The 24,628-nt window shown below is 51.3% G+C and overlaps 1 protein-coding gene across 1 annotated transcript; it reads left to right on the plus strand.

The window, feature by feature from the left end:
* Positions 1 to 236: 236 nt before the first annotated feature.
* On the plus strand, positions 237 to 16,002 carry LOC309685338 (E3 ubiquitin-protein ligase TRIM36-like; the record flags this gene model as incomplete). The annotated part of the gene is made up of 7 exons (XM_082501116.1): positions 237 to 245; positions 11,292 to 11,438; positions 12,522 to 12,617; positions 13,550 to 13,803; positions 14,455 to 14,579; positions 15,122 to 15,415; positions 15,701 to 16,002. The coding sequence occupies 7 exons, from the start codon at positions 237 to 239 to the stop codon at positions 16,000 to 16,002; spliced, it is 1,227 nt and encodes a 408-aa protein (XP_082357242.1).
* Positions 16,003 to 24,628: the final 8,626 nt, after the last annotated feature.

Below are 24,628 nucleotides of genomic sequence, written 5' to 3' on the forward strand. Positions count from 1 at the left end.
GCGGAGGGGTGGGGGCTCAAAGGGGGAGGTGAGGGGTACCCAAGGTGGGTGTGGGAGGGAGGCACCTGGGCGATGCCTGTTGGGGGTCTCCCCACCAGACCCCCCCTCCTTGTCCCCTCCTCCGCATCTCGATGTGACCCCCTGGTGATGCTGTGGCCCTTCAGAGCAGGGGGACAAAGGCCACTGTCCCCACAGAGCCCCATGCCACCTGGTCACCTCAGCTCTTGTCCCACCGGATGCGCCTGGTGTTGGGGTGCAGGCAGGAGGTGGCTGGGTGGTCCCCCCATCTTTCTGCATTTCCTTAGCCTGGGGGAGAGCCTGTCCGCCCCCCCGCTGCACCCATGGGACCTGGCTGCAGGAGCTGCTCTCGGGGGCAAACGAGAGGTGGGGAATTAATTAATCTGGCCTGAAATTACAGCTCACGGGAAAGACTGAGAGGAATTTGCGTCTCCGCCAGCAAGGGATGACGGTCACGTCCTGGTGATGCTCAGCTGTGACCTGCGTGTGTCCCCCCCTCACAGCCCTACTTTGGGGCTCTGGAGATGTGTCCTCTCCCGGGTCCAGTCCCCGTCACAGCCCAAATCCTGGCTCAGGAGCCAGAGGGGTCCCCGCAGGGGACGGTGCTGACCCCCACGATAGCAAAGGAGGGAGCCACAGGACCGGTGGCTTCGTCTGGGTAGGATGGAGATGGAGAGGGGCAAGGAGGGGGGTCTCCTGCTCCGCCACCAGAGCAGCTCCCCCAGTTTGGCCCCTCATCCCCTTATAACACTGGGATCAGTGTTATTAATTACACTTTGCTCGAGATTAATTACATTAATCCTCCCTCCTGCTGCTGGTGGCCAGTCCAGCTTGCGTGTGACGGGACGAGGGGGCCGAGGTGGGAAGTTTGCGTGCTCGTGCGATGCTTTTGGCCTCCCCCGGCACCGGGAGGACTCAAAGCCGGACGTGAACCTCTGCTTTGTACTTTTCTTCATCCTCAATTACACCAATGCTTCCCCAGGGAAAGATTTTTCTTTCTAACTGGAGGAGTTGCACTGAGACAGGTAAACTGAGGCAGGACAGTCAAAAATCCCTCTCTCTCCTGCTGGGACAAAAAAAACGCTGCAGCAAAATAATAATTTGGAGAAGTTTTCTTGAGATGGAACAACACTCTCTGCTCCGAAACTCAAAAGTGAGCTCGCCATCCCCTTTCCCAGCCCAGTTTCGATGCTTTGATGTTTTCCAGGCACCTGGCAGCGGCGGCGAAGGACAAAGTACTTGGGGGCCAGAAAAAGCTCATTCCCAGATGGGAACGTTTGTTCCTTTTGCTCGTTAAATTGGCTGGCGAGTGGGAGGTGTGAGCTTCCCCGAGCGTCGCTGCTGCGCGGCGGCAGGTGATGCCATTCGGTCGAAGCAGGAATTTGGGGGATAAAAAGCAGATTTCCGGTATTTTGCTCTTTTCTAAAGAGAAGGGTTTCCTGGAGGCCCTTTCAAAGCTGCAGTTGCGACTCGAGTGTGAGAAGTGGTTGGTTTTTTATTTCTTTGAGCGCGGTGATCCCAGTGATGCTTCCCCAGCCCCGGGGGCAAGGGGAGAAGAGAACTCCTGTAGTTCTCCTTCAACTTTTAAGGCACAGATGCTCTTTGTGCAGCGCTGGCAGTGGTATTTCAGCCAAGGAGGGCATTAGCTGTCAGCCCTTGGCTTTTTTTTTTTGAGGAGAAAAATGCAGTTTTGTGTGGAAAGCGGGCTTGCAGCAAGAGAAGCCTGAGCCTGGTTGGGCTGAAGACGAAGCTTCACCCTTGTAGGTTCTGAGGGCCTTTGGAGGTTGGTGGTGGCCATGTCCTGTGGCCAAGTGCCATCTAGTGAGTCCTGCAGGTATCACGTTTGGAGAATGAAACTGGCTGTGCTCAAAAGTGTGGGGTTGGGTCTCCCCACCCCACCCCCAGTTTGGAAATCCCTATTTTAATTTTTCGAAAGGAACCACAAGAATTAAGCAGGAGGTTTGGTTTTGGTTTGAAACACTCAATTGTCTCCCCTTTTAGTAAATCCTTCCAGACTCACGGTGTATACAATACAGGTGACATTACAGGTGGTTTTATTTGGGCAGGGGAAAAAAAACCTCCTCCAAGTCCGTGTTTTTAGGGCTGTGCCTGAAGGAGGAGACACGCAGAGGTGTGATGCTCGTTGGCTCGCGTGGCCGCGGGGATGGGTGATGACTGGGAGGACGTAAGGGAGCTCTCCTCACCTGGCCCCAACTTGTACCTTCTTCTTCTCGCTAAACAGAGACACGACGAGGAGGCGGTGATGGACCAGGGAAGAACGAGCACCGTTGCCAATATTCACTATGAGAAGGAGGAGCTGGAAGGTGAGTCGGGAGAGGTGGCACCAGCCCCACGCATTTTCCCGTTGCGCAAAGTCCCTGCCGCGTCCTGTGCTCAGTGTACGCATCACCTGCAGCGAAACGTGGCGTGCTTCTAAATAAACAAGCACAGTTATTTTCACATTTTTTTTAATGTTGTGGCTTTTAGACAGAGGGGACAAAGCCCCCGCGGCATCTGTGGTGTGAGTGTTGGCCACGGAGCTGGGCAGTTCCCAGCTTGTTTTCTCAGAGGCTGCTCTTGGCTTGGAGAGGTCAGGAGAATAATTTGATGGCTGCAGACACAGGGCTGTGATTTTCTTTTTTTTTGTTCCAGACTTCATTATCACGGGACTAATTGGATCTCCTCTTGTCGCCTTGTGCCGACAAAGATTTTAAAAATAATTACCTTCTGTGGCTGCTTAATGAGCAGGTCTGAGTGTTGTCCAGCCGAAGCTGGAATTTGAGACGAGGGTTGATACTTTCAGGGCACTTTTAGGTGACCCGGAGCCATCGCTTGTTGTTGCTCTGTTGTTGCAAAGTTAGAGTAAAACAGGCTTGGAAAAAGGGACGGGTCTCTGACATTCAGGAATGCAGTGAAACTAAAATGAAGAGAAGTTGGTGTTTCCTCCTGGGATGGCTGTGCTGGTTTAATCATGGCAGCGGCGTCAACCGTCTCCGCAATATCGAGAGTGATGAGAACGCTGCTTTTTTTGCAGGCCACCACACCCTGTCCGTGGGCATGCGGATGCCGCTGGTGAGGCAAAGCCACCGGCACCACTGACCCCACCGCCAGAAGCATCGGAAGAAGGAACGGGAGGACTGTGCCCCGATGGAGCAGGGCTACCACTGTAAGTCCCCCCGCAGCATTCATGAGCCTCCTCGGGGCTGCGTGGGTGCCGGGGTCCTCTGCAAGCAGGTCCAAGGTGTGGCTGATTAGTGTGGTTTGCTGTTCTTCTGAGGGAAAGTGGCATTATTTGGGAGGCAGTTGAAGGCATAATGGATTGAGGCTGGTCTTCCTTAGAGGGATCCTGCCTTTAAAAATGGAAACGTGGGGAAGGAAAGTGGCCCATCCTTATGCAGAGGTGGAACAGATGGTTCTCCTTCTCCATGGCTCTGTGCAAGCCTGGCCAGACCCGGGGGAGAGGGGCCAGCCCAATATTTAGGGCTGAACTGGTGCCAATCGATGGCCACGTAGGGCTTGCTCCAGCGCTCGCTGCCGTCTTCCACGTCCTCCTCAAACTTCAGCCACCTGCGGACATCGGGCACGATCAGCCCCGTTGCAAGAAAACAGCCTCAGCTCTGCAACCCCTTTGGTGCAGCTACGGGGCGGCAAGAGGAGAAGGCTCCGCGCATCGGCACCTGCAGCTGCAAAAGCTTTGCGTCCCAGAGAGCGGAAGGCAGAGCCCACGGCCGCCACCGCAGCTGGCAGCAGGGATTTACCTTGCCGTTTCCTTCCACTCGGCATCTTCACCCTCCTTCAGGAAGATCTCATCCAGCTTGGTGAACAAGTGGTGGGGAATGTGCTGCTCATCCTCCTCGGTGCCGAGGATGAACTACACCCGCTGGGATGGGGTGTCTGCGGGCAGAGGATAAATCCTGTTACCACACCTGCATTCGGCCTGTCACGCTCACATGCAAAGCGGCCATCGATTGGCACCAGTTCAGCCCTAAATATTGGGCTAGCCCCTCTCCCCCGGGTCTGGCCAGGCTTGCACAGAGCCATGGAGAAGGAGAAACGCCAGATCGGGCAAAAAATGTCATTATCTAGGATGGGAAATAATTATCTGAGTGGAGTGATGAATAAGCACTTTGATGATGGCTTTTAGCAAAAGAGAATTCTTCCTTTTGCTGCAAAGGCTGAACTGCAGGTCCATGGCTACTATGATGACGGATGAGGTGTGACGAGATCAGAGATATCTCCGGGTCATTTTTGGGGCTTTCTTCACCTCTCCCTGTCTCTGTAGTAGTGAGGAAGAGGGTTTGTTGTCCCTCTTAGCTGCCTGCAGGAGGCTAAAATCCCACCTGGGCTGCAGCCTGCGCCTCATCCTTCTCCCCAGGGTCCCCAGCGTGCTGTCCCCAGTGGTGGCATTGCCAGGGCCAGTGAAACTTCTCCTCTTGAAGCAGAAGGCTGTGGGGTGCCATGGGGGACGGGAGCCTGGTGGAGATGGTTACAAATACTGTGATGCACAGATTTTTCCTTTGGGGGGAATATTTCCTGCCATTTCCAACAGGCGATTTGCGGAAAATGACCTTGCATTTAGCCAAGAGCTTATTGCACTGGTTAGGACATCCGAGATGGGTCATCCTCTCACCTGGTTGTCTCCTACGGCAGGTCTTCCACGATGTTGCCTATAAAGCCAAGAACCGGGCTGACCTGGTGGCTGGCATCGATGAGTTTCTGGATCAGGTCATGGTTTTGCCGCCAGGAGAGTGGGATCCCTCCATCCAAATTGAGCCCCCGAGAAACGTCCCTTCGCAGGTGGGTGATGCGGCAGAAGGAGGCACGATGGGGATGGGCAGGAGGGCAGCACGGCTGGGGGTGCTGCTCAGGGGCCCAAATTTACAGGTCACATACCCAGCCCAAAAAGCAAAACAAGCCAGTGGCTTAAAAGACATATCTTTATCTTATTTCCATTTTACCAGGAAAAAAGGAAGGTGCCAGAAGCTCTCGATGACAGTGCTTCTCACAGCAAGCCGGAGAAACACAGCGGTCCTGAACTGGAGTGGACAGGAAGGTGTGAACTGCAATAGTTTGGTGGGGTGTTTTTCTCTTTGCCCCTAAAATCTGAGTGCACACCTCCCTTCTAGCAGAGTTTTGGGGTGAAGTGGGTCAGTGAAGGGGCTCCAGGTTACCAGCTTGGTCCCTTGGGCTGGGTGGGTGGGAGATTTGGGCAGCTGGGCTCAGCCGCAGCGTGGTTGCACACAGGTTTTCTTGCTTTGGGGTGGAAGCAGATGTGTAAGTACCTCCAGGTAGAGCTGTGCTGCTTCTCAAAGTGAGGGACTGTTGCAGTAAGAGGGGACGGGCTCTCAGGTTTGGTCTCTTTTTCTTTTTGTTGGAGGGTTTCTTTTGTTGGAGGATGGACAGTGGGGTGGATTGAGAACTGGCTGACAGATAGAGCTCAGAGGGTTGTGGTTAGTGGTGCAGTCTAGTTGGAGGTCAGTAACAAATGGTGTCCCTCAGGGGTCAGTACTGGGTCCAGTCCTGTTCAATATATTCGTCGATGATCTGGATGAAGGGATAGAGTGTACCATCGGCAAGTTTGCTGATGACACTAAACTGGGAGGAGTGGCTGACAGGCCAGAAGGCTGTGCTGCTTTACAGCGTGACCTGGACAGGCTGGAGAGTTGGGCAGGGAGGAACCTAATGAAATTCAACAAGGGTGAATGTAGGGTACTGTATCTGGGGAGGAATAACCCCACGCATCAGTACAGGTTGGGGGCTGACTCTCTCCTGGAGAGCAGCTCTGTGGAAAGGGACCTGGGAGTCCTGGTGGACAACAGAATGACCATGAGCCAGCAATGTGCCCTGGCGGCCAAGAGGGCCAATGGCATCCTGGGGTGCATCAAAAAGAGTGTGGCCAGCAGGTGGAGGGAGGTCATCCTCCCCCTCTACTCTGCCCTGGTGAGGCCGCATCTGGAGTACTGCGTCCAGTTCTGGGCTCCCCAGTTCAAGAAAGACAGGGATCTGCTGGAGAGGGTCCAGCAAAGGGCTACGAAGATGATTAGGGGATTAGAACATCTTTCATATGAGGAAAGGCTGAGGAACTTGGGTCTCTTTAGTGTAGAGAAAAGAAGACTGAGGTGGGATCTTATTAATGCTTTCAAATACTTAAAGGGAGGATGCCAGAGGGATGGGAGGAGTCTTTTTTCAGTGGTGCCCATTGATAGGACGAGGGGTAATGGGCACAAGCTTGAACATAGGAAGTTCCATCTTAACATGAGGAGGAACTTCTTCACTTTGAGGGTAGTGGAGCACTGGAACAGGCTGCCCAGAGAGGTTGTGGAGTCTCCCACTCTGGAGATGTTCAAAACCCGCCTGGACGCTGTCCTGTGCAACCTGTTGTAGGTGACCCTGCTCTGGCAGGGGGGTTGGACTAGATGATCTCCAGAGGTCCCTTCCAACCCTGACTATTCTGTGATTCTGTGGTTTTTTGGTATGCCTCAGTTTCTACTGGGGCTAAAATGGGAGAAGGAGACTTCTTTTTAGCAATGGAAGTTACTCTGTGCTTGCGATTGTCCTTCCTCAGCCAAGAAAACTTAACGTGGTCTTCCACGAAAATGGTTTAATTTTTTTTCCTTCCTCCAGGCTCTTTGGAGGTTTGATCCGGGATGTGAAGCGAAAAGCCCCCTGGTTCTGGAGGGACTTTCGGGATGGTCTGAGCCTGCAGTGTCTGGCGTCCTTCCTCTTCCTCTACTGTGCCTGCATGTCCCCCATCATCAATCACCTTTGGGGGACTGCTGGGGGAGGCGACCAACAGCCACATAGTGAGCACCTCTCTCTGTTGGGTGGCACGAGGGAGGACAACACTCATGCAAAAGTCCTTGCTGCAGTGAATTTGCACTTGTGGTTTTCCCTCTAATGATTTAATTACTCGCTGCTGCCTCTCTTCCCTGGACAGAGTGCCATGGAGTCGCTGCTGGGCGCATCCGTGACCGGCGTGGTGTATTTCCTCTTTGCTGGCCAACCTCTCGCCATCCTCGGCAGCACCGGCCCCGTCCTCGTGTTCGAGAAGATCCTCTACAAATTCTGCAAGTAAGGCTGGCTGCTGCGGCCAGGTGCTGCGAGCGCCTTCAGAAGAAGGCAGGGATGGAGAAAAGATGTTTTTCTTAGTGGTAGTTGGTAGATTTAAGTTGTCTTCTGTGTCACAGACATCACGCGCTGCTGCTTTAGTATGTGACGGTGCAGGAGCCCTCGGTCTCTGAAGGATGGATGGGTGGTTCAGGGTTTTTAGAGTTAAAGTGAAAGAGCAGGAGGAGGAGAAACCACAAGGATATGGATGCCCGAGATGGGCTGCACAGGGAAGATGAGACAAATGACTCTGGTTTGGGAATGAGGGAAGATTTGCTTTCCTCTCAGTACAAACTCGGGCACTTTTTTGCATGTTTTTTGCTGGAAGTGGAAATATATTTTACCCACATATCCAAACAGTTCTCTGGTCAAATGTTTTGATGATTTTTGAAAAAGCAGGAGCTTTTCAGGCAAAATGGATATTTTCCATGACAGTCTTTCTGTTGTGGCAACTGTGATGGGAGATTAACCTCTCTTATTGCAATTAAATTTATTATGAAGCCCCAACTTGCTGGCAGCAGGTAACTGGGTGCAAACCCAGCCGGTTTCGCTGTTAGGGCATCGGGGTGATGTGGGAGAACACCACCTTCCACAACAGGGACCTGACCTCAATTAGCCTCCGAGGCATTAACACAAGGTAATTGTTAAAGAATGATAATTAACTAATTGGCCTCTCCTCCTGCGGGCCCACACCCTGCGCCGCAGCCCCGAGGCTGTCTGTCGTAGGACGTGGAAACTGCATTTACCATGCGCAGCCTTGACACGCTCCTGAATTGCTGCCGACTTTCCCCAAAGGAAGGCACGGCTCGGAGCCTCTTGCTGCCCTTTCCACCCTGCGTTTTCTTTTGCTTTCCCAGGGACTACGCACTCTTCTACCTCTCTCTACGGGCGTGCATTGGGCTGTGGACCGCCTTCTTCTGCATGGTGCTGGTGGCCACTGACGCTAGCTCTTTGGTGTGCTACATCACCCGCTTCACCGAAGAAGCCTTCGCCTGCCTCATCTGCATCATCTTCATCTATGAGGCTCTGGAGAAGCTGAGTCACCTGCGAGAGGCCTACCCTGTGCACACGCACAGCAAGCTGGACTTCCTCACCATCTCCTAGTGGGTTTCTTCCTCCTAAAGTGCCGCTGCCCCTTGGCAGGTGCTCAGGGCTGCACCTCCATCGCCTTCCCCTCACCTCTGTCTTGGCTTCTCTCCTCCCAGCTGTAAGGGTGAGGCACCGACCCATCCCAGCAACGAAACCCTGCAGTTCTGGGAGAGCAACAAGATCAATGTGTCTGGCATCACCTGGGAGAACCTCACGGTGACTGTAAGTGCCCCGAGTCACTGCTTCCTCGTGCCGCGGCCGTGGCGTCCAGGGGCACTGGCCTGGTGCAAAGCTCAGAGCCCTTCAGGTGATGATGGGCTTCCAACTGTGCCAGTGCTGCTCTGAAAAGTCGTTATTTCAGTCTAAGGTGTGGGTTTAACCCCCTTGGGCCTGGGAAGGAGAGTCCACCTCATCCCTGACATGGTGGGCAATAACTGTTATCCTCAGGACAGCGGTTCTGTCTGGGAGCAAGGTTCAGTGGGTGCTTTGGTTATTGGAGAAGTTGGAGGACTTCAGTTCATGCTTGAAGGCCATAATTAGCTTCCTTAATTGGTTCCTAGTAACTCCAGGCCTTGCTTTCTTACTCAGCGCTGTCTGAAGGTAGGTGCATAAACTTGCATGTCTGAGCAGCTCCTTGGGCCATTGCTGCTGGAAGCAGAGCTCAGGCACAGGGTGGGACGCTCTTATAGACATCTTCACCCCCCTTGGCTGTGTCCTGTGAGCCCGCCCCTGGGAAGGGACAATTTGTCTCTTCTCCTTTCCTGTCACTGTTGTCTTAGCCCTCCTTCCCCGTTCCCTCTTTCACTCTCCCCAAGAGTTTCCAGTGTTTCCTTCCCCTCTGGTGTCTTCTTCAGCCACGGTTACCTGCTGTTCAAGCGGAGGATGTGCCATAGGTCTGTGGTACGGTGTCCCATCACATCTCCTGTCTCCGCTGTCGTGGAGAGTTTCATGGACCTGCCTGTGGACACGATGGCCCCTACACACCTGAAGTCCTCTTCAGGCTGAGAGATCTGGGGCTGTTCAGTCTGGAGAAAAAATGGCTCAGGGAGACCTTATTAAGGTGTCTCAATGCCTGATGGGAGGGAATGAAGGCAAGGGAGCCAACTGTACCTCAGGAGTTCCCAGTGAGTAGACTCGGAAGGTTGTCAAACCCTGGAACCACTGGAACACTGCAACCGCCCAAAGAGGTTGTTAACTCTCCACCAATGGAGATCTTCCAAAGCCTCAGGAGTTCCCAGTGAGCTTTGAATTTTGAGGGTGAACAAACACTGGAACAGGTGTCTCAGAGAGGTGGTGGAGTCTCTAATAACGGAGTTATTCAAAACCCACCGAGAGAAGGTCCTGAGCAACCTGCTGTAGCTGACCCTGCCTCAGCTGGGGCTTGGACTACACGGTCTCCAGAGGTGCCTTCCAACCTCACCCATTCTGTGAGTGTAGAGGACAAAAGTAAGACAGAAAGAAATGAGAACAGATCCCCTTGGCCACAAACACCTTGGTCTCCTGTGGAGAGGACCTGTGATGAAGAGAGGAAACTTATAATGAGGAAGGAGTAGCAGAGATGGAGTGTTATGCACTGACTGTAATCCTCCATTTCCCATCCCTCGTGTGCCTCTCCAGGCGGGAGTGAGAAGAAGAAATGCAAATGCAAATGAAGGAGTAATTTGAGCCTAGGGAAAAAAAAAAAAAGTGGGGTGGGGGAATGGTCTAAAATATTTAGTCATAGTTTCTGACTATCCAAGTCTACTTGACTTGGCAATGAACAGATAATTTGTAAGTGATTTCCCTGTCTTTGTTTTGACCCATGATCATCTTTCCCCTCGTATCATCTTGAGGACGGGGAGCGAGTGAGCAGCTTGGTTGTTGTCTGGCTGCTGGTCAAGGTTAACCCACCTTTCATAAACCCGCTTTCATTCACAACCAGACTGGAGAGCACTTTGTAACGTGTGTGGTGGGGATGGGAGAAGCAGATACTGGGCTGATTGTTCTTGAATTCTGAGAGAACTAGACAAGGTAATCTGCTGACCTCTTCGGTCTCTAGCTTGCAGGCTGTAATTCTTACTTACACGAGGAGATGAATAAAAGTATGCAGTTTCCGTTAGGTGTGACTGTGCACTGCTGTGGAAAAACTGCTTCCACAGACTAACAGCATGACTGCAGTTTTTGGAGATGTCTGCCTGCACAGCTAATTTTCCTGAACATTTCCTTTGTCTTTGGGCTTTTCACCATAGCCTAAGATAACATTTGGAGCTTGAGAGTTGGTTTTGGAGATGGTCTGCAACCTTAGCTTTGAGTGTCCGTGTTTATGCTACTTTATGTGCCTTTTAGATGGCTTTATCTGTTGCATGATCTTGGAGTTGAGCGGCACTTTTTCCCTCTTTGAGCAGTTATTTCAACACGCTCAGTTTTTGAAAGATGAGTTTTAGTGAACACCACGTTTTTTACAGTGCTGTTTAAGCTGTTGCTGGAATTAGCGCTCAGCATGAGCAACTTGTAATTGGAGTCAGACAGAAAAATTGAAACACTGGGGCCTTTTGTCTTTAAGATGGCTGTGACTGGTGGTGGTGGCTGCGTTTCATTTGTTGCTCCAAGAGCAATGGCTATGTGGCTGGTCAGAGTCTAGCTTAGACCTCAGTCATTACAGTATTATGTCAACTCTTGCTTTAAGAAACAGTTGATAGCTGTTTCAAGAGATGCCGGTGTGAACAGGGTTAAATTTGACAGGGTGGACATGTTCTGTATTGCATTTACATCTCCGAACTGGAGTGCGGGGAGCTTGAGGTGTGCAGACAGCTTCAGGGATTAGCAAAATGGTTGATTGCAGTATGGAGGCTATGTGATGTGTACACAGACATTGCTACAGGTTCACTCACTGTAAACCTGGTGAAACTGTTTGTTTTCATCTGCTGGCTTTCACTGGCATGGACAAATGTAAAAGGTGGAAGATAAACAATATAAAAAATACCCACTGATAAGTCAGACGCTGCTGTGGGATAATTGAGTGTTTTGGCGGTTTGTTGAGCACCTCCGTTTTTGGAAGGACACCTGCATTCTCTCTGCTCTCTTTTTTTTTCTTCCAGATTTTGATGTGTCCAGAACATGAAATGGAGAGGGTAAACATGTACTGTGAAACCTGCAGAAGGCCTGTTTGTCGTCTATGTAAACTGGGTGGATGTCATGCAAACCACAGAGTAACAACCATAAGCACTGCCTACAAAACCCTTAAGGTAAAAGTAAATATTGTTGGACCTGGCCTTAAGAAGGGGGAAGAGCACTGAGCCTCGGGTTTAAGGGCAAACTTCCCCTGGCAGGATGCCAGGACGTGTGTTTGGAGGACACTGAACGAGTCATGAGGCATGCTGCTGTGCAACATCTGTTAATGTATATATTAGTGTGACATAGTGTGCGGCTAAGAAACTAAACTATATTTTCTATGAGGCTTCAAACAGAACCCCTTAAAAGCGCTTCCACCTTATGTTAGCCAACTGTGCATCAGTACTGACCAATGCAGAAGGTTTAAGAAGTTAATGGTTTACAATCTGGCTTTTTTAAGGCAAGTGTCCTTGTGGCTTGGGTTAGCTTATACTTCAGAAGCACTCCTGAAGAATCTGCATCGGCAGTTATCTGCTGGGACGCTGTATGTTTTTGAAGTTGCAGAGCTGTTGATTCCCTAAGCACCATACAACAGGGCAGACTTGCAAGCACTGCTTTGTTATTAAAGAATGATTGCTGCTGCCTCCTCTTCTTCCTTTGCTTCCTCTCTTGCTCACAGGAGAGGAAAAAAAAAAAAAAAAAAGCCCATCCCAGCCTGCCTTCTGCTCTTTGGCCTCCTCGCCTGTTTGCAAGGCTTTTCCTGTACAGCTGTTAACTCTTGCAACTAAGGAAGTGCAGAGACACTCCTAAGTTCAAGTTTCCAACCACTCATTTTTCTAGCAAACCTTACTACAGATGAGTTAATAACCTATGAGGCTTTTCTATTAGTTCTGGTAATGTCTTGAAGACTCGTGTTCCTAGCCTAAGAGAGAAGGTGACTGCTGTGGCTGGGGAAGGATGAGCCAGCTGAGGCTGTCACCTCTTCTCCTCAGAGGCTGTGCCACCAGTCCTGCACATGGCAGTGGCCTGATGTCCCGGGCCAGTCATGGCGGGTCACTGAGCAGTTCTCCGCAGGGTTGCTGCTCATAACTGATGGCAGGCTCTTGTCCTCGTAACTACAGAAACTGAGTGCTGGCTGGGTGGCCCACCTGTGCTTGTTGTCAGTTTGGGTGGGATGCCCTTGTTCTGCCTGCCAGTTTGCTGTTTTATTTTAACAGGAGAAGCTTTCAAAAGATATCGAGTACCTCATCAGTAAGGAGAGCCAGGTGAAAGCTCGCATCACGCAGCTGGATCTGCTGCTGAAAGAAACAGAGGTGAGAGTGGCTTGTGGGTTGTCTGGGGATGGACCTTGCAAGGACACAGCAGGGACTCCAAATGGAACAGTGAAGTGTTCCAGATCCTTTGGGGTTTTTTTTTGTTAGCCAGCAAAACCATTTCTGAACAGTTTGTGTTGGTTCTGAGTCACAGACGGTAAGACCTAATCCTGACAGTGTGGGAAATTTGGGCAACCTACAGAGGGAAGTTAAGTTTTGGGTGCTGCTGTGAATTTAATTGACATAAAGCTTATTTGATACCTTACCCAAAGAGAGGTGGGTTAGACTTACAGCTCTTGCATATGAGTGGTGCTGCACAATTTATGCTGTCTGTTTACCTTGAGGATGTTGCAGTGAAGTCAGAATTAAGGGCAAAATCTCCCTGCAGAAGAGTCAGAGCTGGGAGCTCACATACGAGCTGAAAAACGCAATGGCAAAAATTGGCAGGAGCTCCTGGCCCTGCCTGTATCTTGCTGCAGATGGCCTTTGTGCTTCATAGTTCCTTTTATCCAGGGCACTCATCAGAGGTGGCACTACAGGGCATAGGGGAGAAACTGGGCTGGACTCCCAGTTCAGGGTGACTGGGGAAGGTGGAAGAGCACCTAGGTCTTGGGCATGAAGACTTCAGACGCTGACTTGCTTTTACAGTGCTTTTCCATGAACTATTTAGACAAACGCTGTGCGTAACTCAATACATAATCGGAGGAATAATTTCCTGCTCTTTCCTCTCTGTGTTAACGTAGGAGACGCTTACTAGCTTGGGTGCAGTGCTGATTGCATTTTCAGTGTTGAAGAGCATAACAAAGCTCGTTAGTCTTGTCAGTCAAACAGATGACTAGTTTGCTCTGATCTCTTGAACAACCCTAAGTACATTTCTGTACACAGCCACAGTGCTGTGGGATCCGTCTAAAATGTCTTTTGTTCCCTCCTAGTGCAACAGTGAAAGAGCTAAAGAAGAAGCATCTCAGAGTTTTGAGAAATTATCTCATGTCCTGGAAGAGAAGAAATCCGCAGCTCTTAGGGCAATTGAAGCTTCTAAGAATTTAAGGCTGGAAAAATTGCAAACACAAGCAGAAGAATCTCAAGGGCTCCTGGAAAATAATGGCCTTGTAGGACTTGCTCAAGAACTGCTTAAAGAAACCGATCCATCTTGTTTTGTTCAAACAGCAAAACAACTTCATGTCAGGTATCTTATTAATTATCTTCCGTTTGAGGTACAGGTACTGTTCCAGGGATGTCTGGTCAGTCATATTCTTTGGACACCTGCTAGGAAAGTACTGAATGCAAGTACTTTGTGTTGCAGAGCCTCAGAGGCGGTCCCGGTACCATTCAGTAGAAATTCCTATATTACAGTGTGCGTTAAAAAACAGCCCAGAGGAGGGGCTCTGTCCTGCGCCAACGCCTAGCCTTCTTCAGTAGGACTGCAGTGGAAGGGTAACCCATTCAGCTCACTGATACAGTCCTTTGCTCAGAGATTGCATCGGGTATTTGCAAGTTAATCTAACAGGTCTCTTCTGGCTTTAAACTCTTTGATCTGAATAGTTGTGCTCCATTAGCGCTTCACACCTATTTTGTTCTTTGAATGTAATGCCCCAAATTGTTAAAATGCTCTGCCAACCAAAAGATTCCCTGTTAGTTATCTTTACACTGATGTACAAAAGGCCTTTAAATTTTGCATTTTAATTCTGTCTAGAGAGACAAGTTTCTGGGACACGTGAGTAAGTACCTGAAAAGAGAACTTTTTTTAAAGCAAAACCTAGCGGTTTTGCTTTAAGGAATACACCCATGTGAATTCCTTTTTCCCTCTTCTGCCATCCCTCTGCTTCTGTGCTTTCAGAATCCAAAAAGCTACTGAATCTCTGAAGAGCTTCAAGCCAGCAGCTGAAACTACTTTCGAGGACTTTGTGATGGACATAGCCAAGCAAGAAGAGATCCTTGGTGACTTGTCCTTCCATTCCAATGGTAAATTATGAGAGCATCATGTCTTTCTTGAGTTATAGCTTTAAGGGCTTCTCTGGAAAGAGGCAAAACTTGTGCAGGGCTGCAGTTGCAGAACTCAATCTTGTGACTTGCATTGTCCCTTCTGCCTCTGTGATTCTCAAGGCATTACCTGGCAGCAATGCTAGCTTCAGCTTTGATAAAGAAGCTAAGATGCCATGGCATTCAGAACCAGTTTACATTGGCTTCCAAAATATTGTAGTTAAGTAATACTAGGTCTTCCTAGCAGCTTTTTGTCGTGATTGCATGACAGAAAAGAATAGGTTTTTATATGGTTTTTTAGTTGCCAGCAAAAATAAATAATACAACTTTCAAAGTAAAACCAGAAAGGATTTAAGTGCATGAACAGACCCGTCCTCATCTGCACTCTTTGACTGAGTCAGATTTCCCCCCCCCCACTGTCCCCCCAGTGCTGTAGCCACTCAACAAAGGGCTTCTGTGTTTAATTCTAAAACAACATGTATCTACATTTGAGGTTTTTTTCTCCTGAATCTCTGTCATTCCAGGTCTAGAAATACCAGAAATCAATGAAGAGCAGAGCAAAATGTACAACAAAGCTCTGATCAGTTGGGAATGCCCTGGGAAGACAGACTCAGCTGCTATCTATGTTCTTGAGTATCATAAGCTTAATAGAGAAGAGGAGAGTACAACGTGGCAGGAGATCGAAGTTTGCAGCAAGAGCAAAGTAATATCTGATCTCGATGACGACAGCAGCTATGCCTTCAGAGTTCGAGGATATAAAGGATCCATCTCTAGCCCTTGGAGCCGAGAAGTTATCTTGCGTACGCCTCCAGCCCCAGGTATTGGGTTTTCTTATGTCCACGAGCTGCTGGTGGTGTTAAGAGCTGTAGGTGGTTTCCAGTAGCTCCCAGACTTCTACTACACTGTTACCGGTTGTATAAATGTTTAAAAGCACTGTTAACAAACAGGTTAAGTAGGTAGCATACTGAGACTGTGTTAGCTTGCGTAATGTTCCTGGTAGCCTTTAAAAGCGAGGAATTCTAGTGCCAGCATGACTTAAAATATAGTTTATAAGCACAGAAATACTTAACTAAGAGAAAATTTTTTGGGATGCTGTTTTTCAGTTCTCAGTTTTCTTTTTGATGACAAATGCGGGTACAACAGTGAACATCTCCTGCTGAACCCAGGAAGAACCTCTGTGGAAAGTAGGGCTGGATTTCCTCTACTGCTGGGGTCTGAGCGCATGCAGGTCGGATGCTACGCAACCCTGGATTACATCATTGGCGACACTGGGATTGCCAAAGGGAAGCACTTCTGGGCTTTTCACGTGGAAGCCTATTCCTACCTGGTGAAAGTGGGAGTTGTTTCTAGCAACAAGATACAGAAGTTGTTCCATAATACCCATGATGTGACCAGCCCAAGGTAAATTGCAGACTCTTGCTTAATACATGTTTTGTATAAGGAGATGGCTTTTTAAAAAATAAATTAAGAGCGAGCCTGGTCTCAATTAGTATACAAGATGAACCTAAGCAGTGGGAAGTGGCTTGAAGGATATAGTGTAAGCAGGTTGTCCTGTTCATCCTCTACTATTAGTAGGAAGATGTTCTAATTGTCCAGAGTCCTATTTTCTTTCTTTCTGGGAAAGAAATCGGGTTTCTACAGATATCAAGATATGTCAGTTAAAGCAAGAAGGTTAAAAAAGAGAAAAAAAAGCATCATTTGCAAGATTGAAGCAATGCTTAGTTGTCAATAGTAAGATTCTGCCTTAATTCCCTTAGCATACTAGGTTTGGCAGCCACTCAGAGGTACAATGTTCACTGTGCATATCTGTGTGTCTTTGCTGTAGCTTGCGTCATGGTGGATTCCAAGTCACTGGCTCATCCCAGGCTATAGATTTGCATATGACACTGGAGTGCTACTGAGCACAAGCCAAAGTGCAGTGGATAAACCAGCAAAAAGATTTCCAGCTCTCAATTACAGTTGTAGTAAGCCTGGATGTGTCTAGGAACTGCAGGCTGGGAGGCTATCTCCCAGGGGCTCTTAACTTTTTCATGAATCTAACAAAAGTGTTGGCCTTCTGCTGTATAACATACTGAAATTATAAAAACGCCAGTGTCTCAAGCTTCTGAAAGTCAGATGGAGACTTTTTGAAAAATGAGAAATTAGATCCTGATTTTCTCATTTCTCCCGGTCCCTGCCAGGAGGGAGTGAAGCTCAGCCCCGCTCCCTCCTTTTACAGGGAGGAAAACAAAATGGAAAAAAGAAAACCAAATTGTCCTATATTAGAAGTGTATAATTCCATTTTAAGGGTAGGGCAGCAATAGGGCTGGTACCACAGCCCCCCAGCCCCACAGCCACTGTGGGTCACCGGCGTAATAATGTACCTCTCCGGTAATTAAAGTTTCTTTTGGGAAGGGGGGAGAGATGGGGACTCTCCTGCGCCAGGACCTTTCCCCTCCAGGGAGGCAGAGCCGGAGCAGCGAGCACGGTCCTGCCCGGAGGGCAGCGTGGAGGGGACGCGCACGGGCATCCCGGAGGAACAGCAGCAAGGAAACCCCGGCACTGCACCTTTCCCTTCCTCCGAGCCTTTGTCTTTTCCTCTTTTTAAGGGCTCAACCAGTTTCTTCCCCCTCTGACCATCACCATGGGGCACTGGCACCAGCAGCTTTGCAAAACCCCATCCTGTAAAAGCCGCCTGATTTTGGCCCTGTTTGGGGATGCGCTGCTTCCATCCTTACAGAGCAAACTGATAGATTTGGTTTTCTCCCCCGTCCCCATTTAGCAAGAAGCACCAACGTGCCGTTGTCGGTTTGGGTCGGTTTGCTGCAGAAAAAGGCTCCCGCAGGGGACGGGATAAGCCGATGGCAGGAGGGTCCCTGCACCCATCCCACCGCTGCTGGTGGAGGGCGGCAAGGGGACCTTTTCTTCGGGGTTGTCCTCTCCTCCCGGGCTCTGCAGCCCCACGCCGCAGCCCAACGACCCCCCCGAGATGGGAAGAGAGCACGAGAACCATCTCTGCTCAACAGCTCAAGAGGAAAAAACAAAATAAACGAAAGAGATAAAATAATACAATAGGATGAGATACAATAACGCAGGAGCACCCGCCCCACTCGTGGCACTACTTTTATTCTCGGCCACTGCAGTGATTGGGGGGTTTGACAGGATGGACCTTCCAAGGTCCCCTCCCACCCAAACCAGTCTTTGGGTCCATGACTGGAAGTGTCTGAGGTCAGGTTGGATGGGGCTGCAACCAACCCCGTCTACTGGATCCCAAACCACCCAGAAATCCAATCCAAACTGTTCTTTGGGTCTGGTTGGAGGTGTTCAAGGTCAGGTTGGATGGGGCTGGGACCAACCTGGTCTACTGGAAGGTGTCCCAGCCGATGATGGGGAGGTTGGACTGGATGGACCTTCAAAGGTCCCCTTCAACACAAACCGTTCTGTGGGTCTATGACTGGAAGTGTCCAACGTAAGGCTGGATGAGACTGGGACCAACCTTCTCTACTGGTTCCCAAACCTTCCAGCCCAAAAATCCAACTCAACCAACCCAAACCTTCTATGAGTCTGATTGGAGGGGTTCAAGGTCAGATTGGACAGGGCTGGGACCAACCTGGTCTGTTGGAACCCAAACCACCCAAAAATCCAACTCAACCAATGCAAACCATTCTGTGGGTCTGAGTGGATGTATCCAAGGTCCGGTTGGATGGGGCGTTGAGTAACCTGCTCTACTGGAATATGCCCCTGCCGAAGACAGGGGAGGTTGGACGAGATGGACCTTCAAATGTCTCCTCCAAGCCAAACCAATCTGTGTGTCCATGACTGGAAGGTCCGAGGTCAGGTTGGACGGGGCTTGGAGCATCCTGAGCTGCTTGAAGCTCTCCCTGCTAATGGCCACCCCACCAGAGGTTGGCGGTTGCCGTGTCACCACGGTCAGTCAATCAGCGATGAACATGTCACCCTGATGTCACAAGAGGTGCGTGGCACACCCACTCAGGGGGTATAAAAGGGCCCACCGGGTGGTGGGTCCCACACTTTGGAGGAACGTCCATAAGATGACCTCCAACATGGCTGTCGCCACCAAGAACCGACCTGCCAGCGTGAGGCGGACCAAGATGGACTTCTGGGATGGGATGGAGCACACCTTCGCTATGTCCAGCGTCACCGCTGAAGGTACGGCCAACCGCAGCCACCTCTCCGGCAGCCAAGACTCAAGGGCTTGTCACCATTTCGGAGCCAGCCCTGACACTTGGCGTCTGCCACCGCGTCGCGGCTCAAGGGGGAGATGTTTGGGGTGGACCTGAGAGCTGGTGGAGATGGGGCCTGACCTGGTTCTTCTTTGTTTTTTCAGAGCGAACGGCCGTCTGGGATGCAGTGGCTGGCTACATTCAAGACCAACTCCTGCTCCACAAGGTGGTGCAACACCCGCGTCCTCCTCATGCACCATGAGGGGTGGTGGGATCCCCCTGGGGCGTGGCCTGCTCTCACCCTTCAACTCCTCAGAAAACAGGAATCTCACCCCAAAAGTCCCCACTGATGGCCAAACGGGGCCTGTGCAATGTTGGTGTCACTTCTGGTAGGGCTGATCCAGGTCGCTGGAGACCCCCCCGGGATGGCCTCGTCCTGGTTCTGCCCAAACTCCAGTGCTGGTTTTTTCTCCTGAGGAGGGGAAGGACTCAACATCTCCTCCCCAAAGTTCTCCCCACCGCCCAGCTCGTGCCTCCAAACGGTGGGAGAGGGCAGGATCCAGCCTCAAGCACCATCCCTGGATGGGGGAGGTCACCTCCAGATCTTCCCTCTAGCCAGTCCTCACCCTCCCACCCTTCTCGTCCACTTGCAGGGCGTCCGAATTCCCACCCTTGGCTCCTTCGGCACTGTCCTCGAACGCGTCCAGGTCGGAGATGAAACCGTGACTATCCAGAAGCCGGTGTTCCACCTGGCCAGGAACCTTGCTGTTGTCCACAACCTGATGGACAACAAGGACTACCTGCCCGGTAAGATGGCTGACTGCATGGTCATCTTGTCTGAAGCAACTCCAAAGTCCAATAATTGAGTGGGTTTGAGTTTTTTTGGGGCAATGCAATGATTGTGACACACAAGCTGTAGGACACGGGCCACCGGGTGAGCCTCTCCATCCTTCTCCTGTGGTTCTTCCAGGCAACAAGGAGCTGGAGCCCCTCAAGTACTCCAAGGTGGCCGTGGCAGCCGCCGTGTCCCGGCAGAAAGTGGTGGACTGCATCCAAGGCACCACGACCCTCCTCTCGCACTGCCTGGGGAAGGGGGAGAATGTGGCCCTCATCCTGAGGGAGGTGGGGGTGCTCCTCATCGAAGGCACGAAAGTGCGCGTGATATTCTACCGCAGCTTCCTGGAGAGGCTGTCTGGGAAGGAGAACTTGGAGAAGGTTGTCTTCAAGGTAAGCATTTTGGTTTCTCTGTGGTGCGTGCGGTCCCACGGCAGTGTTCTGGCACTGCTTGTGTGGGGTCCCTCAGGACACGTTCAGCCACTCGGTCCAGGTGAGAGTTACGGTCCTGCCAACACTTGCTGCCTCAAGCTCCTCCGACACTTGAGAGCCTCAGCCATGTGGGGGATGTCCCACCGTTTTTGGCCTCTTCCAATGTGGGGTGCTTTAACCACGTTGAGGGATGTCCTGCCATCTTTGGCCTCCTCTAACACTGAGACCCTCAACCACATTGAGGATGTCCTGCTGTCTTTGGCATCCTCCAGTGTGCAGTGCTTCAACCACCTTGAGGATGTCCTGAATCTTTGTGTTCCTCCATTGCAGGTCCCCCATCTGCTGGACATGATTGTGTCCCCAGTGGTACCCGTGGCCTCACTGAGCTTCTCCGGCCGTGTCATCCTCTTTCCCAAGTGAGTAAGTTGGCGGCTGTAGCCGCTCTTTGATGCCAACGCCCAAGGTAGCATCTCTTCCTTGTGCCGCTGCGGGTGTCCTGGGGACACCAGGCGGCGACTCTTGATGATGTCCCCAGGCCGCAGTCACTCCCATAAGGCAGCTCTGAGGGGAAAGACAGAGGAATTTGGGTGACATTTCTTCCCGTGGCGGCCTGGACTTCTTTGCTGGGCGACTCCATTTCCCAGGCCCGTCCTTGGGGATGGGATGTGGTAGACTTGGGAAGTCAATGGCCTTCATGGCAATGCCAAACTCTGCCTGCGGGCAAATGGCCGCAGCAAGTGGCAAGTGCTGGTGGTGCCATGGGTCATATGGGTGTCTTCTCCTTCTTTCCAGGTTTGTGATGGAGTGTGTGCCCAAACACCCACCCAGGGCTCTCCTCAAGACCTCGAGACAAGTCCCTGGTGAGGATGTGCAGACGAGAAAAGACAGTTTGCCACCTCTCCAGCAAGGTGGGAAAGGTAAAGCAGCTCCCAGCTCTTCTCCATGGGACGGGCAGCCAACTTCTGCCATGTTGTGGGGAAATGGCCAACGCTGAGCGCCAAAAGGCTCCGACTTGTCCCAAAGCTTCAGGCCAACTCCTGAGGGCCTTTTGTCCTAACGATTTGTTGGTGTCACCAAAAGAGAGCCCCGGGGTGGGATGTGCCCAAGGGTACAGTGGGAGGATGGTGGGCCAAGGCCTTCTCCTCCCCCTCTTCCCCTCAGAAATGACACCTGTCCCCTCCCCGGCACCACCCGGCTCCTCCTTCCTGACCATCATGATGATGACGAAGTCGGAAAACCACATTGGAAATGGGGCTGGTGTTGGGGAAGACACGATGGGGCTGCTAGAGGAGCAGAATGTCCAACCCTCAGACATTTTGGGAAGAGGCCTGAGCACCCCCTGCGTGTCCCTGGGTGGTCTGGCAGCGTCACAGCGACGCTCTTCTGAGGAGGTGTCTTCTTTCTGGTTCCAGTGGGGTTTCCCGGTTTTCCCTTTCCTGCTGCTCCGAGCCCGACTCAAAGCAAAACACCGCAGTTCAGGGAAATCTCGGAGCTGCAGAAGAAGAAGAGGACAAGGTCTCTGGCCAGGTGAGGCTGAAGGCTCAGGGTGGGCGGCCGCACGGGGCCATTTTACCCGGAGAGGTGGGAGACGCTCCATCCCTGGAGACATTCCAGGCCAGGTTGGATGGGGCTTTGAGCAACCTGATCTGGTTGAAGACCTCCCTGCTCATGGCAGGGGTGTTGGACTAGATGGACCTTCAAAGGTCCCTTCCCACCCAAACCATTCCATCAGCCTGACTGGAGGTGTTCAAGGTCAGGTTGGATGGGGCTGGAACCAACCTGGTCTACTGGAAGGTGGCCCTGCCGATGACAGCGGGGGGCGTTGGACTAGATGAACCTCTAAATGTCCCTTCCAACCCAAACCATTCCATGATTTTCTGACCCAGCAAGAGCCCGTTCCCCAGCCCTGAACGCTCCTTGGTCATCACCACCCAAGAGTGGTGAAGGCAGCACCTGGAGGGGTGGGATGTGGCTGCCGGGAACACCCCCATTTCACAGGGCTGGATCTTCGCCAGCTCTTCAGGAGAGCCCCAGCGTGGTCTAGGGACAATGGGACAGCTGTGTGTCAGATGAGGGTCCCGGCACAGGGGGTTTCCTCAGCCAACCTGCTGCTGGCTACATGAGGAGGCACGTGGCTCACGGGGAGGGGCAGAAAGCAGCCCCAAACCCATTGTGTCCTCAGGTAGACCTCTCCCTTTGTGTCCTTCCAGGCGGCGGTTGGTGGTCCCAGGGGTCTCCTCCGACACAAACCAACCCATGACCAGCCAACCCAAGGGCAAAGCAATGCCCAAAAGACAACATGGACGCAGAGCCAAGAGATGGCAGCCAACCCTCAGTCCTATAGAGGAGGAAGAGGAGGAGAAGGAGGAAGAGAGGGAGGAAAAGAAGGAGGAGAAAGAGGAAGAGAAGAAGAACGAGGAGGAGAAGGAGGAGAAAGAGGAAGAGAAGGAGGAAGAGAAGGAGGAGGAGGAAGAGAAGGAGAAGGAATAGTGGAGAAAATCCTCACCGAACGCACAGTGCTGAAGGCAGTGAAGGCCGAGTCCTCCCATCCTCGCGAAGCCTCGGCCTTCATAACGTCTGTAATAGCCGTATTATCGGCAACGAGTTCTGAGGTCAGCCTGCTCAAGGAGCCCGCCTACGGGGCCCTCCAACGGCCACCACCGAGCCGAGGCAGCAAAACCAGCAAAGCTGTCCCTCCATGGAGAGTTCAGAGAAGACTTTAAAGGACAGTCCTGTGAAGAGTCCCTGGAAGGATCCCCTGAAGAGGCCTCCAGAGAGTTCCCTGCTGAGAACCCTCTGTCACCTGCTGCCAAGAACCCTGGCCAGACCCCCGGCTGTCCCCCAGCATCGGCCACCCCGCATGGCCCAACTGTTGGAGGAGCTGCTGAGGAGGCAGTCCCAGGAGGTTTTGACCCGCTCGCTGCTGCCACCAGCCGTTGTCTCCTGCCAGGCTGTGCCTAGATCGGGAGAGGCAGGTGGCAAGCAGGCCAAGCGCCCCGCGCCACACGGCACCCCCAGGACGCAAGAGACCTCCCCGTGGGACAACATCCCACCCAAGAAGAGGAAGATGGTGGTGTGCCAGGTGGAAAAACACTCCAAACCCCTGTGGGAGGGAACGCCGGAGCGGGACGGTGCCGCAGTGGGCAGCAGCAGGCAGCACATGGGCAGCAACAAGCGGAGGGCATCTGATGGCAACACCATGGCCACCAAGCGACGCAGAAACCTGGTGGATGCTGTGAGGCAAAGTGCCCCACGCTCCCCCAGCCTCTCTTCATGGGCTGATAGAGAAGGCGTGGAGCACGCATCCCCACCGCATGCGACCCGCACCCACCCACTCCAGCCCCAGACCTCTCCCACATCTCTCTCTCTTTCTTAATTCATTAAAGGTTTGATGTTTGGTTCACAGTGCGTCTGCCTGTGATCATTCCTGCAGTGGGAGGCGCGGGGGTTAACGCAGCCCGTGCCGCATGTGTACATCTGACCCTCCACCTCTTCACCCCTGTATATGAGGAATCCCCCAAGGTTGTGGATGGAGACTGTCCTGGTTTGAGGTAAAACAGAACCAATTTTGTTCAGTAACTTCACTTCTTAGCGGGGCCTCTTCTAACTACTAAAATAACTGCATATTGTGCAGACAGTGTTCACTCTCTCAGAGAGATCAGACCAATTGTTTATAGCTGATGCCCAGGCATGGGATGCAGAGAGGCTCCTGCTTATACTTATTGCCATAGCAGCCAAGGCCAACCAACTTTGTTATTTGCCCCGTCGGAGGGTCAGAAGCGGAAAAGCATAGTGGGGTCCCACCTGGAGGGAGGAGCGGACAGGACAGGTGACCCAAAACTGACCAACAGGGTATTCCATCCTGTGGGAAACCTTGGCTGGTCCGAGGGATCAGAATGCGAGTTTAACGTTGACCTTGAGCAGATATCCGTGTACCCTTGAAGAGACTGGGGAGTCCTGAGAAGAGCTAAGTAAAAAGATAAGGGTTGGCAAACATCCTGGCTTTGACCAGAGCATGAACATTGTGTGATGTGAGAGCGTATCGGGCAAAAGTAGAATGCTGAATATATGCATAGATAAGCACCTGGGTAAAAGACTATAAAAAAGCACTGCTTGTTAAGTAAAGAAATTGGATTGCTGCAACTTGATGTCCAGTGTCGTGTCCGTCCCAACAATGACACAATATTATCAAGATTTTATCCCGCACATTTACAGAAAACAAACAATAATAATCTTTTTTATTACACGTGGCAGGTCAGTGGCAATTCTTCATGCCTAATCTACTGATTACTCTGGTGTCTTGTCATGTTAAGAACATAACTCTCCCTCCTATAGTGGAATTATATTGTTACTGATTCATTGAATAAACTAATTATATTTTCTTCAGTCATGCCACTTGGCCAAGAATAAGGAGAAACATATTAAGGGAGGTAAATATTTATTAGCTTGTCTTCCTCTGACCTTAATTATGTTGGATAAAGCCCAACATTCAAAACAAAACGGAACTCTCTTGTTACTACCTTTTACAAGACACTTCAAGGGGGTATTTATTTAATCTACATTTAGTAATATAAAAGTTTGGTGTATCACTGCATCTAATCC

The sequence above is a fragment of the Vanellus vanellus genome, assembly GCF_965231255.1.
Source record: "Vanellus vanellus genome assembly, contig: HAP1_SCAFFOLD_59, whole genome shotgun sequence".
Taxonomy (NCBI): domain Eukaryota; kingdom Metazoa; phylum Chordata; class Aves; order Charadriiformes; family Charadriidae; genus Vanellus; species Vanellus vanellus.